The sequence below is a fragment of the Perca fluviatilis genome, chromosome 19 (genome assembly GCF_010015445.1).
Source record: "Perca fluviatilis chromosome 19, GENO_Pfluv_1.0, whole genome shotgun sequence".
In the NCBI taxonomy this organism is placed as follows: Eukaryota; Metazoa; Chordata; class Actinopteri; order Perciformes; family Percidae; genus Perca; species Perca fluviatilis.
The window spans coordinates 26989540-27003152 of NC_053130.1; the positions used below are offsets into that span (position 1 = coordinate 26989540).

At 40.4% G+C, this 13613-nt stretch overlaps 1 protein-coding gene across 3 annotated transcripts in view; it reads left to right on the plus strand.

Moving 5' to 3' along the window:
• The window catches only part of LOC120547882 (inositol polyphosphate-5-phosphatase A), a 182723-nt gene that overhangs the window by 63122 nt on the left and 105988 nt on the right, over positions 1 to 13613 (plus strand). For all 3 annotated transcript variants that reach the window (XR_005637113.1, XM_039783660.1, XM_039783659.1), the window contains exons 3-4: positions 7708 to 7808; positions 10077 to 10164. Coding sequence is in view for 2 of the 3 variants with exons in the window: in XM_039783660.1 (XP_039639594.1) it covers positions 7708 to 7808; positions 10077 to 10164 (189 nt within the window). In the remaining variant the exon portion in view is untranslated. The remainder of the gene's footprint in view (positions 1 to 7707; positions 7809 to 10076; positions 10165 to 13613) is intronic.

Here is a 13613-nt window from a genome sequence, read left to right on the forward strand (position 1 = left end):
TCTAACCGAACTGCATCGCATTCCTGTAAGAATGTAACCTTCATCATTTACAGGAATCTACCTCTCAATGTAAGGTTTTAGGGGTGTAAAGACACAGATATTGACATCTGGCAGTCAACACTTACTCATACGTGTAAATAAAATGTGTGATGTGTGATAAAATGTCAGCTTTTCTTTCATGTGTTCTTCACTGGTATGAATATCTGAGATGGCATTTTACAGGAAAGAGTGCAGAAGCATCCCACAGGCTTAGTTACAGTTAAAGGGAAGGCTATTTTTGACTTCTCCCACTTACTGCAAAAAAATAGTTAAATTGTTGGGATCACAAGTTACTCAGCTGTGGGTGATTTCTTGGGACTTGGGTTTAGCCCTTGGTTACATTTTATCGGAGCGTATGACAATAAATGAAGTGAAAAAGCTGAACTATTTGCTACTATTATTATTGAGAGGCACATTATACATGTAATAGCTAGGGCTTTTTTTAAATTTTTTTTAAAATCTTTCCTTCTCATTTCCTTACTTGTCATGCCAGTAAGTCCAATCAAATCCTGCGTCAGGACTCTCGCCCTGTCTCGGGATATCCCAGTCATGTACACATAAGCAAAGCAGGGTCATTTGCCTGCTCCACATGTGTGCAATATAGACTGGGTTAAATTGGAATCCGGCTTTGTGGCTGTCATGTAAACAGTGCTTTGCATTGCACCACACTGAATTGAATAATCCCACAGCCAATTTGCATTGGAAACTTCTCTGGACCGTCACAGGCCAGCAATGGTGTCAGATCCCCACATCTGGTCTTCTGATCTGTAAATTGCAGAGATGCAAAGTAAGGTCATCAGGTGTACAAATCCACTGTTGCTAGTTTGACGGCGGAAAAAAGGGTCCGTGCGCCGGGCGCATGGTTCAAAAGGGTCGCACTTCGTGTCTTCATTAATCATAGGAGTGTTTTGGGCGTAACCTGCAATAAACCAATCAGAGTGTCATCTCCCATTCCCTTTAAAAGCCAGGCGCGTTTGGACCTTGGCGCATTACTATTATGATGGCGGATTTCCTAAGCAGGAAGCAGAGATTTTCAGGAGAAGAAACCGATCTGCTCGTGCGTGAAGTGAAAGCGTGCGAGCAGATCATATCATAATACTATTTCACATTGTAATATTTAGATTTTTAATCTTTTGTTCGTTTGTGTGTGTGTGTGTGTGTGTGTGTGTGTGTGTGTGTGTGTGTGTGTGTAACAAGCATACAGTAGTGTGCACGAGCCTAGGCACATTTTACTAATGCACTGTTAAATTAAGAATGAGATGCTGCGCTATTGACTTTAGGTTTTTGTTGGTCAATGGCGCGATCACTTCCCGCTGCCTCAAGCAATACGTCAAGAATGCACCTGAACACACCTCCCTGTAAGACCAGCACGCCCATGGCCGTAGGTGCATTTTCTATTTAAACGACGTGGGTGCTGGACGGGAAATTGAAAACTGCTTGCACACGTTTTCAAAACTATGTCTCCTTTTTTCAAAACTCTACACGCAATTCCCAAAACAGCACATAATTTCATAATAGTACATTTTTGGATATACCATGTACACACTGTTGTTCTAAATCTAAAACTCTTTTGTCTTTCATAGGCTTCTATATCTACATTTACAATGTTCACTGTAAAAACACAATGTAATGTTACAGTAAAACAGAAAATATTTATTGGGCAAAACATTACGTTTGTAAGAATAGCACAGTGTTGTATACAGTAGCATGAAACAAGAAAACACAAGTACAAACATAAGTAAACAGAAGGTATCATTTTTAGAATAAAGAATATGTGTGTGCTTGTGCGTGTTGTGTGCGTTTGTGCGTGCTTGTGTGTCGGGATGGGGGGGGGGGGAATTGTATGCACTTATGCAAAACAAAGTCTGATTGATTTGTAATGCTGAAATAGTCTATAGATAGTTGCATCCAGTATGGACGCCATTGTAAAGCTATTCAAGATGGGCTTCTCTCATTGGTCAATCCGTGGTTGATCACATGATGAAGAAGTGTGGCCCTGATCTCATCAGAGATGGCTCTCCTTCTTCCTCTTCTTCCCTCCTCCTCCTCGTTGTTGTCCCCCGTCTCTCCCTCCTCCTCCCCTTGCTCTCTGTTTATTGTTGGCATCCATTGTTCAAAACAGGTCATCTGACCTTTGACCTATGTATAGGCCTATACTAAAGCAGTGATTGGTTAGTGTTCAGTTATGACATAATGTGTTTGCAAATGTGAGGAGTGTGTGTGTACCCTGGTAAATAAGTGTAGCATTTTGATTGGTTGTGTTTCGAAAAGGAAAGCAAGTCACTTCCTGTTAGATGTTTGTGTCTTAGGTAGAGAATTGTGTGTAACGTTTTGAAAAAGGTGTTTTATGCAGTGGAAAACTGAGTGAAAGGCTGAGAAATAGCTTCTGGTTTTGGAGATTTTTCTGTGTAGTTTTGCACTTTGAGTGAGAGGTTTCAAAAATCGTGTAACATGAAAAGATTTGTTTGTGTAAGCAGTTGGAAAAAACTGTAAACTAGCAAAGACACTTGGGTCGGGCTTTGCGCTGCGCCAGGTGCCAGATATGGCCCATAGACTGTATGTTAAGATGGCGGATGCTTCGCCACTTCCACTGTACAAAAAGGAAGCCAAATATCCTGCCATCTTGCGTCTGGAAAAGTCATTTGGAGCTAAAGTCCAGGCAGTAGAGATCATGCGGTAAAGTGGTTCCGCATGACTTAATCGCGAGGACAATCAAGACGTTACAGCCCCTTGTTTTTATAACATCAAATTACTAATTAAATGGACTGCATTTATATAGTTTTTTTTTTTTCTGGTCTTTCTTTTCTTGCCATAGAAAGTGCTACCTGCTCATCAGATAAACGTTCACACACATTCAGACACCGACAGCGCAGCATCTAGAGCAATTTGGGGTTCAGTGTGTCGCCCACTTCTACAGGGATCGAACCATCGACCTTTCAGTTGGTACGAATTGGACGCCCGCTCTACCAGCTGAGCCTCAGCCGCCCTTACAACCAACATTATCAGGAAAATGAACAAACATCACTGATAAGAGCTACCTTAAATGACAGAAACTATCTTTATCTTTCATCCATCTTCTTTATTTTATTATTTTTAGATTATTTTTGGGGCATTTTAGGCCTTTAATTCCACAGGACAAATGGAGACATGAAAGGGGAGAGAGAAGGGGAATGACATGCAGCAAAGGGCCACAGGTCGGAGTCGAACCCGCGGCCGCTGCGTCGAGGAGTACACCTCTGTGTGCGCCTGCTCTACATACTGAGCTAACCCGGCCACACATGTCATCCATCTGTGTATAGGCTACAGTCTATGGTTGAAACCCCAGGCCTGCCTGACATCGACACATATTGGAATTGAATGTTATATCTCTTTAGTAGCAAAAAACTATTACTCCAAAAAGTAAACTCCAGATTGCAAACCAAAGCCTCATTTTCTCCATATTATGTTATCAGAAGATTTAGTTTGAGTGAATCCACAGTTTGGACAGTAAAGCAAAGAAGCTTGCTCACAAACTCCTCTCATCCCTGATTATTTTCCACCTCGAAATAGGAACCATGAAATAGGACTCAGGCTCTCCTGATTAGTCCTCCTCAAAGGCCCTCTCTGTCTAGCAGATAGGCTAATGACGCAAAACGACACCCACGCTGCCTTCGCAGATCAAATCTTACCGGCGATTATTTTATCGAAAGTGATCATTGTTTTGTTTGTTTCTCTATCAATGTCGTACACTCGTACACAAGCAGGCAGACAAACAACAAACAGTGCTATCTGTCTGAGAATATTAACTAATCATCAATCAATGTTGATCTATACTGAATAGGGTTGCAAAATTCCAGGAATTTTCAAAGTTGGAAACTTTCCATGGGAATTAACGGGAATAAGCGGGAATTAATGGGAATAAACTGGATCTTTTTAATATTGCTTGTTATAATACTGTCTGTAAGAGGGAACTTAAATGTAGTTGAAAAAAAAACCATCTTGCAGCATAATCTTGGTTAAAACAACCTGATTCAATGCAACTTCAGTTGAATGTCCTCCCTATATTTGTCAATGACATGCACACACGCAGTCATCAGCATAGGCTACTACATACTTGCCAACATTTAGCTTTTAAAATATGGGAGTTTTTTTATTTTTTTTTGGGGGGGGATAATACATAACCCATTGCTATTATTAACCTATATGTGTTAATTGTATAGCCCACTAACCATAGTAAATCAAAATTGGAATGTATCCAAAATTCCCAAGCTAAACTTTCCATGGAAAGCCATATTAAAAATATCCATTTTATTATATATATATATAATATCCAGTTTAAACTTTCCAAATTGGAATTTTTCCAAAATTCCCCGGCTAAACTTTCCATTGCAACCCGAATAATGAATAATGTAGGATGGATTACTATTCCTTATTGCATGGGTGATTTTCAGCACTTCATTTCAACTGATGTTTCACTAATTGCTTACTGTTAAACTGAAACTCCTACGTCTTTCAGCTCTTCCATTTTGAATTTGCTAATTCAGCTCCGTTTAAGGATTCGTAATTCCACTGCACCACTTCTACTACAACTTCACAACATTTTCAGCAGCGAACACACTTAAAGTTTCTTCAGAAATTCAGCCTTTTCTAGTTAGAGGAAACATGAAGTACGGTCTTCTCTCACGATTAAGATAAGAGAACAAAAGGATGCTGTTATGACTGAGTAAAGGATTGTGAATTTGGAAGACACTGACTTTGATCGGATATTAGTAGGGCGGTGCCTCCTCTGCCTGTTTGACAAATATGTCGTTTAGACAAACTGGAATTCAAATGTTGTCACAAATAAGGTCATGGTACAGTGGAAAAAGAGAGAGAGGACACACCTCAATACCAAACGCATCAGCGTCTGGCATCCTTGTAAATAAGGATGTAACTGTATGAAAATTTAACCTCACTCTTATTGTGGCCAAAATGGTCACGGTTTTCGGTATTATCGCGTTATTTTTTTAAAAGTGTGTCCAATGTGTTCAGAAAGCACTGATAGTCCTACACAACCTGAAATAGTTTCAAAAAGTGTAACAGTGTTAATTATATTACAAAAATATAGGCAAAACCTTGCAAAAATGCTACTTTTAACATCAAAGGAACAAGGGTTCAGCATGTAAACAGCTTATTTGTCAGGAACATTTCCAGAAGTGCAGGTTTAAATTATACAAATCCAAACATTCAAGCTCAGACATAGAGAACAATATGTAAACAAATCAAAGAAAGACCACTCATTATATACTTGTTTTCTTCATCATCAAAAACGCACGGTTTCCACACCGTGGTAATCAACCGTGACAATAATGATATTTTAAATGAAAACGGTAATTGTTATTGAAGATGGAAATCATTTCAAAAACGTTTCAGCTATCTATGGTTGTTTGATTGCTAACGTTGGCTCAAGACGCCATTCGAGTGACAGCCTTTGTTGTGTTTGATTGCTAACTTGTAGCTAGCAGTGAACCAACTTGGTTATGTAGGTCCATTTTTAAGTCACTCGTTAGCAGGTTCTTAGTAGGCTACTTCAGCCTCTAATCTAGAACTGAGAAATGTGATGCCTTACGCTAAATAAGAAATTACTGCTATGTCGCAAAGTGACGCATGCGCAACTTACATCTGCACTCGACTCACATCGGGTAGTGACACCTATCGTCAACGTTTTTATCGTTACATCCCTACTTACGTAAAGTTGAAAAGGGTCCCATATGGCAAGCACTCGGTTAGTCGTGTCTGCACAGCCCAGACAGGCTTTTCTCAGCACTGCAGTGGCAGCTGTCACCGTCTAAAGGGTTGTTTAGAGAGGCCACTGCTGTTGTTGCCCATCGCAAAATGACATTTTATTGATGCAATATTTGGCGTGTCAATATTTCAGCCACTACTCAACCCTAATGTCAAGAGAATTTCTTGTTAACCGTGGTACCTTTTTAATTGGATACTGGTCACAGGTCTGCTCTGTCTCTGTAAAGGAAGGTCTCTGGTTGATGCTGTTTGGTTTTGGGCTGATTGCATTGGTGACTCTGGTAATGAAATTACCACCTAGATATAGTGTCTGTTTGCCAACGTAGACCTGGATTTACAGCCTGGAAAGATAAATAGAATGCAGTCGATTAACGGCAGCACGTGTATGTTACACACACACACACACACACACACACACACACGTCCCATTCGCGCCTGACATTAGTTGCAAGCTCCTTGAGACTGTGACCTTTTCCGTCGCGAGTTGATAGGTCCACTAATCTTTCCAAGTTTGAGCTGCTGTAGGTCTCCGCTCTTGGGTCATCGGGCTAAGTGACAAGCCATAGGTTGATGGAAAATCCATAGTGTTATTGCCATACATTACTTTTATTTGATTGGGCCTGTAGTGAGCATAATGCAACGGCAAGCCGGGGTGGGGTGCTGGTGAAGTAGCAGGGCTCCGTTCGGGTCCGGGGACCATTTGTCGCTCCTCCCATCACCGAGTGACAGTGATGTATGTTCCCTGCCTATATCCATAGGCCCGGCCCTGTGAGTGCTTGTGAGTGCTGTATATCACCCTGCCGTATTGATTTTTCCATTAGAGGTCAGCCACCCTAAACACCTCTGACAGGGCGCTCACAAACACCTTGCTATGCTTAAGAGGGAACGTAAAAGCAACATGCGGTCACGCGAGTCTGGATGGAATAGTTTGCAGTTAGGAGGTGCAAATCACAGGGTTTTATCACAATGGGATATGATATAGATTCTTTGGACTACGATATATTTGCTGATATCTGTAAGTCTGCCACCATGCAATTTCGATTCAATTCAGGGGCCTGCGATCGACATGAGGTGATATGCACATTTAACAGTTACATTTAGCAATCAAAAAAAGCAACTAAAACAGGATTTGACAATTTTATTACTGAGCTCCTTCAGACATTTAAATTAAAACCAAACTTCTTTTTTTTATAAAAAGAATAAATATAACGTGGGAATATAAAATGAAGGGGCATCTTACAGGCGATACTGTATGTATCGGTATTTTCACTTTGCATCGATCATATTGGATCGTGGATCACTGACTCGATAAAAGTGAATCTTACCACTTTCACTTTATAAACAGTAACCACCCATTTGTATTAATTACAGAACATGCATGCGACTGCTTTTTTTTCCTCCTATAACAGCCTGTATGTCTTTCCCACATTCTGATAAGCCTCCCCGACATATATGCCTGCAGCAATGGAGTTGTTATTGGTATAGTGAGTGATGCGTCAGAACAAGCGCTGACGCATGAGCATCCATAACACCCGGCTGTACATACATACTGTGCTGCAGGCACATCCCTGATGGTAAATGAAGAGGGCGCCGCGTTATGCTTGTGGAACAAGCCCACTAAGTGCCTTCTGCCTACATTAGCAAGGCACTTTGTCCTGTGTAAATATAGTAGCGTGTCAAAGAGTTGAGTTAGGAAGAATTGTAGCGAGGCCCAGGCGCCACGCTCCTTTAGGTTTTTGCGCTCGACTGAATAATTCAACTCAAGGTTTGCTTATTGTGAGCAAATGGGCTTACTGTAGTGTTGTTACAGGTGTTTAGCGCGCACTTGCACGGAAAACGTGGAACTGCTTGTCTCTTTCCCCTCCTTTTTCACCTGTGTTTTCTTCCCTCTCTCTTCCCTTACAGACCGTACAGACACACAAGCCTCACTTCTTGGCAGTGCACTGCCAGGAGGTGGGTGGGAAGAATTATGAGGCATCAATGTCACACGTGGATAGTTTTGTCAAGTAAGTGTTGTGCTCATGGTGTGGTCATTTGCCTAACTGTTTTGAGTGTAATGGTTAAAGTGGCTATATAAGTAACTTTTCGTCTGTTGATTCTAGCGGCCGCTTTGACCAAAAGCGGTAGTGTTTTTACCACGCCTGCTGCCGTAAAGCTCTTTACTTTACAGGAGCTGTATTACCCACTGTACATTACCGAGTTAGCGTTACGGAGAGGCCATAAAGTCGCGATGAATGCTTTGCTCAGACAGAAAATCATTCATTGACAATAAGAGACTACGTTACAGGTGCATCGTTAGGGCTGGGCGATATGGAGAAAATCAAATATCGCGACATTCTTGACCACATACAGTACAGGCCAAAAGTTTGGACACACCTTCTCATTCAATGGGTTTCTTTATTTTCATGACTATTTACATTGTAGATTCTCACTGAAGGCATCAAAACTATGAATGAACACATATGGCATTATGTACTTAACAAAAAAGTGTGAAATAACTGAAAACATGTCTTATATTTTAGATTCTTCAAAGCAGCCACCCTTTGCTTTTTTGATAACTCTGCAAACCCTTGGTGTTCTCTCAATGAGCTTCATGAGGTAGTCACCTGAAATGGTTTTACCTTCACAGGTGTGCTTTGTCAGGGTTAATTAGTGGAAGTTTTTCCCTTATTAATAAAAAAGCAAAGGGTGGCTATTTTGAAGAACCTAAAATATAAGTTTTCAGTTATTTCACACTTTTTTTAAGTACATAATTCCATGTGTGTTCATTCATAGTTGTGATGATCCTTACAAAAATGAATAAATGATAAATAGTATAAAAGGTTCAAAAAAAAAAACCTTAAAAAAAAGTGTGTTTTTTTTTGCCTGTATGTAATGTCGATATCTTTGACGATAATATTGTAGGGTTGACTATTGGTGCTTTCACAAAATATATATATATATATATTTTTTTTACAATGAGATTTTAGACAAACAATGTGGTAAACGGTTTGAAGTGATACTGACTATGTTTACATGCATGCACAAAAATAGTGTGATGTTAAAACAAATCTGCAATTCTTCAAATTATATTCCTTCAAAATGTTTTACATTTTTTTGTGAGAAAATGGAGTTAGTATGTTATTGTTATTATCAATTTAGTATAACGTATATCATGATATCTTGATATATGACTTCATCACGATACGATTCCATTGGAAGACGATAAATTATAAATTATCGCCCAGCCCTATGCATCGTTGCATTTCAAGTGTATAAGTAGAAGTGTATAAGTGTGCATACTTAGCCTGGATGTATTGTGAGCTAAACCGGACAACATTATCACTGTCACTGGGTCACGAGCCAAAGCATTAAGAGTTTGTTGTAGCAACCAACTTTATAATAACTTAGATTAATGTAGCGCATTTCATAAAACCCACGGACGCTTTACACAAGTACAGGGGGACAAGGGAAAAGAAAATAGTAGGCCAACACAAACATGGACTAAAAGGATTAAAACGTCCGCGCTAAATGGAAGGGGGACGTATTTAATGTCGGCTACTGGCATCCAACCACATTGCGCACTGTAAAGATATTTTAGATATTTTATTTTATATCATTTACAATGCTTTTAGCTGTTCTTTGTTTAATTTCCTTCTTTTCTGTGATGGTCCTGCCCCAGTATCAGCCATAACTACAGCAGATAACTTCTAAAATAACATTAAAATACAATTAGGCCTGGCCTCGGATACGCTAACACAGGCTTTCCCGGTGTTCAGCCGAAATCTGTGACCCATCGGAATGTGTTACTGTAGCACCGTCTACCTGCCGCACATCATTGTGGTACTACGTGGGCAACGGCACTAGAAAAAATAGCGCTCTTTTCTCTGTTAGTCTCGTTTGCTGTTACAGGTCATTTAAGACCATTATATGAAAAATGACAGTGCTTCAGAAACACTAAAAGGTTACATATGGTCACTTTAAGCGGAGCAGTTTCTATGATAAGGAAACACCCCCTTGATGTGGAACATGCAGGAGTAGTCTGTTTTTAAACTGGCAGACTACTCCCCCCACTGGTCGCATCACAGCTGTACGTCAGCAGAGCAAAATATGTTTTCTTTTGGCATTTTTTTTTAAATGTGGTTTAACTGGAAGAAAACCAAAGTGCTTTTGGATTTGACTAACATTTCCTGATCTGTGTGTGTGTGTGTGTGTGTGTGTGTGTGTGTGTGTGTGCGTGTGCGTGTGTGTGTGCGTGCGTGTGCGTGTGCGTGCGTGTGTGTTCTGTCCCTCAGAGAGCTGCTGTCCAGTGATGCCATGAAGGAGTACAACAGAGCCCGCGTCTACCTCGATGAGAACTACAAATCCCAGGAGCATTTCACAGTAAGTGCTGTTTGATGCTCCAAATGGTGCATTCACATTCTATGGGAAAGTACACAAACTCTCGGAATCCAAGCGTACATGTGCGGAATTGGGGATGAATCACAGGCTCAACAGTGATTTCATTCAGTTTGATTTTTCAAGTCTGCAATTCGGTTCTAGATTGGTTTCCTTCTTGGTTCAATCTTTTTCAAAAACCAGGACTTATTTGGGACTGTTGAGCCAAATCTGTATACACATTAAATAAAACTTAGACATGACATGAGAAAAAAAAACAAAAAAAACATTATTGTCCTAGAAGGTGGAAAACAGACGGCATGAATATGTATTAAACCTTGTATAAACCTAAGAAGCGAAAGTCAAGTTTTTATTATTACACTATTAAGTCTTGACAGACCCCCATTTCTCTGAATTCTGAACCATGTAACTTCTCAGCCAGTTATCATGGGCCATCACATGAGTCATTTTGCGATCACAGCTCTTAAAGTGAGACACTGTGGTGGAATTTTAGCTTGTGGTTGAAATGGCAGTGTTCCATCGCACTAGATAGAAGATAAAACTGTAACCTACTATGTGTCCACATGTTTGGTGTGTAAAGGCCGAGCGTTATTGTCAGATTGCAGCCAAAGTCCGTAGAAAAACGTTGAGCATGCTGTTTGGTTTTGCTTACAATGAGTACAGCATCGGACTACAGGCATGACACGAGAACTGCAAACATTTTTAGAAGCTGCAGACCTCCAGCTGTTAGTTGATGCAAAGACAAAGCTGTAGATACTTCAAGGGATCTACTCATTGTATTGTGCACATCAGGGATGCACCGAATCCAGGATTCGGCTTCGGATTAGGCCGAATATTGGTCTTTTTAACTTAGAATTTTTTTCCACCGAACCCTACGCTTGCACTACGCTGGTCATCGTAATGACGCCGGCGTTGATTACAGGAAGGTGTTGACGTAGGTGGAGCGTTCAATGCAGTAGGCTGCGAGAAAGGGAAAATTGAACTCGTGAGCAGAAAAAGTGTAGTTTGGCAGTACTTTCAGTCAAAAGAAGGCCATTCAAGTCGAGCCACGTGTTCAATTTGCGATGCCGATTTGTCTCATGGTGGCGAGGACCCTAAACAACACACAACATCGCCGCTGTTAAGACATTTGCGTATGAAACATCCGAAAGAATACGAGTAGTGCGCGAAGGAATCTACAGACAGCAGCCAAAATGCAGCAACTTCAGGTACGGCAAAGGAAGGACAGAAAAGGACAAACATACACTGCTGTGGACGTTGTTCACTTCATTAATGTGTTTACTGTGTTAATGGACTGAGGATGGGAGGAGGATTCGGTATTCAGTTTTGGATTCGGCAGACTCTTAACCAGTGGATTCGGTGTTCAGCCGAACCCCAAAAAAATCTGGATTCGGTGCATCCCTAGTGCACATAGTCATTGTTTGGAGTACATTTTTCGTGAACTCAAAACTAAAATCCCATCTTAATATACCTATAACAATATACAGTAGTGTACCATTGCCTGCCACTTTTCCCTCAGTATGTAGTGACAGCAGATGGCCACAAGATGACAGCAGATACTTGGAATTAGTTCTGCTCTCAGAGCTTAGGCTACAACTTTTCAAATGTTTTGAGACTGCTTCTTTATTGGTTATCAGGATGTATTAGCAACTCATGGATTCCTTAGCATGAACTTACAGTGTAAATACACTAAACTTAATTATTACATAGCCGGATACACAGGCTAAACACACCTTGGCCTAAGTAATACAACTAAAAGTCAACGCAAATATTGAAATTGGTCCATTTTCGTTGCAAAAGTGTCCGGTCCAAGAATGGGATAACATGTCCTCTGAAAGATGCATTTTATTATGCTATCATCTTCATAGATTTATATATAAGTTTCTTGTTTAACTTACACGTCCTAATACTAACACAGGAGTGGAAAACTCAATTTCACTAAGGGCCACACTGAAAAGTGAAAATCAAAAGGGCCAGACATGTAGTTTATTGACGTGCTTTTATTTATTTAATCAGAACAGTCAAATATCTTGGACTGTATTATTGCTTGTCTCATATAGTCTTCTCATTTACAGTTTGGTCGACATAAAGCTGTAAAAAAAAGTCAGCAGAAAAGTCCCTTAGCCATCGTAGGGTTTAGTAAAAACAATGATTACATTTTTAAAATCCGTTACCACACCGCCGACTCACAACAACCTGTTTTACAGCCTAAATATGCACACTCACCGGTTCTGTTGGGAATGGTTGCGTCTCAAAGTCATAGGGCTGGGCGATATTTCGATATTATATCGATATATCGTGATATGAGACTAGATATCGTCTGGTTTTAAAGGCTGCATTACAGTGAAGTGATGTACTTTTTTGAACTTAACCAGCCTGTTCTAGCTGTTCTATTATTTCCCCACTTAGACATTATGTCCACATTACTGAGGATTATTTATTATTTATCTAAAATCGAAGTGTGAAGATATTTTGTTAACGCACCAATTGTCAACGCTAGAATATCGCCGCAATATCGATATCGAGGTATTTGGTCAAGAATATCATGATATCTGATTGTCTCCCTATCGCCCAGCCCTAAAAAGTCGGCAAATCTGCCAAATTCTGCTCTGAGTGTTTCCGAGTCATTGTAAACCTAAATTGATATGCAGGGCCAGATCAGAATTTGTGAAGGGCCGGATTTGGCCCCCTGGCCATGAGTTTGACACGTGTAGATTGATTGATTGATTATTGATTGATTGATTGATTGATTTTATTTGACCACTTAAATATAAAATATGAAACCGTACTCTGTGTCTTGTTAAAATACATAAATAGTCAGGGATGACCCAATAAAGCCCGAAGACTTAGTTCCACTGTGGTCCCTATAAGGGCGGGGGGGAGAGGACAAGTGGCAGCAGATCACACGTCAATCATTCGTCATACATTAAACAAATTCATCCATGTTATACACAAAAGAAAAAGAAAAAAAAATCAAACAATCAAACCAACATCTTTGGATATCATTTTGCTATGTATGGAATTAGAAGCTTAAATCTTGGTCATTGACCCAATCGCTCATTCAGCCTACTTGTTCCTCAGCTGAATCCATGTTTGGTATAATGGCCTCTTGGTGGAGCCAGATACTCAGACCTAACCGCAGCAGCAGAGGTCTTCAGCTCTGTGTTCTGTAACCATCAACGGTGCTTCACGAGGAAACGTGCTTTTAAAAGTGCAGTTTGATGTCTGATGCTTAATTGACTACAGGTATATCATATGATCATCTCTGCATTCCCCTGGAGATTAGGTGGCGAGAAAAAAAAAACCCTATAGACGATAGAATAACCTATTGAGATGAGGACTGCGGTGCCAGTTTGTCTGCGATCACGGAGTTGTGTGTGTGTGACTGTGTGTGTTTTGGTTCTCCTCCATGATTTTCGGCGCTATCGCCACGC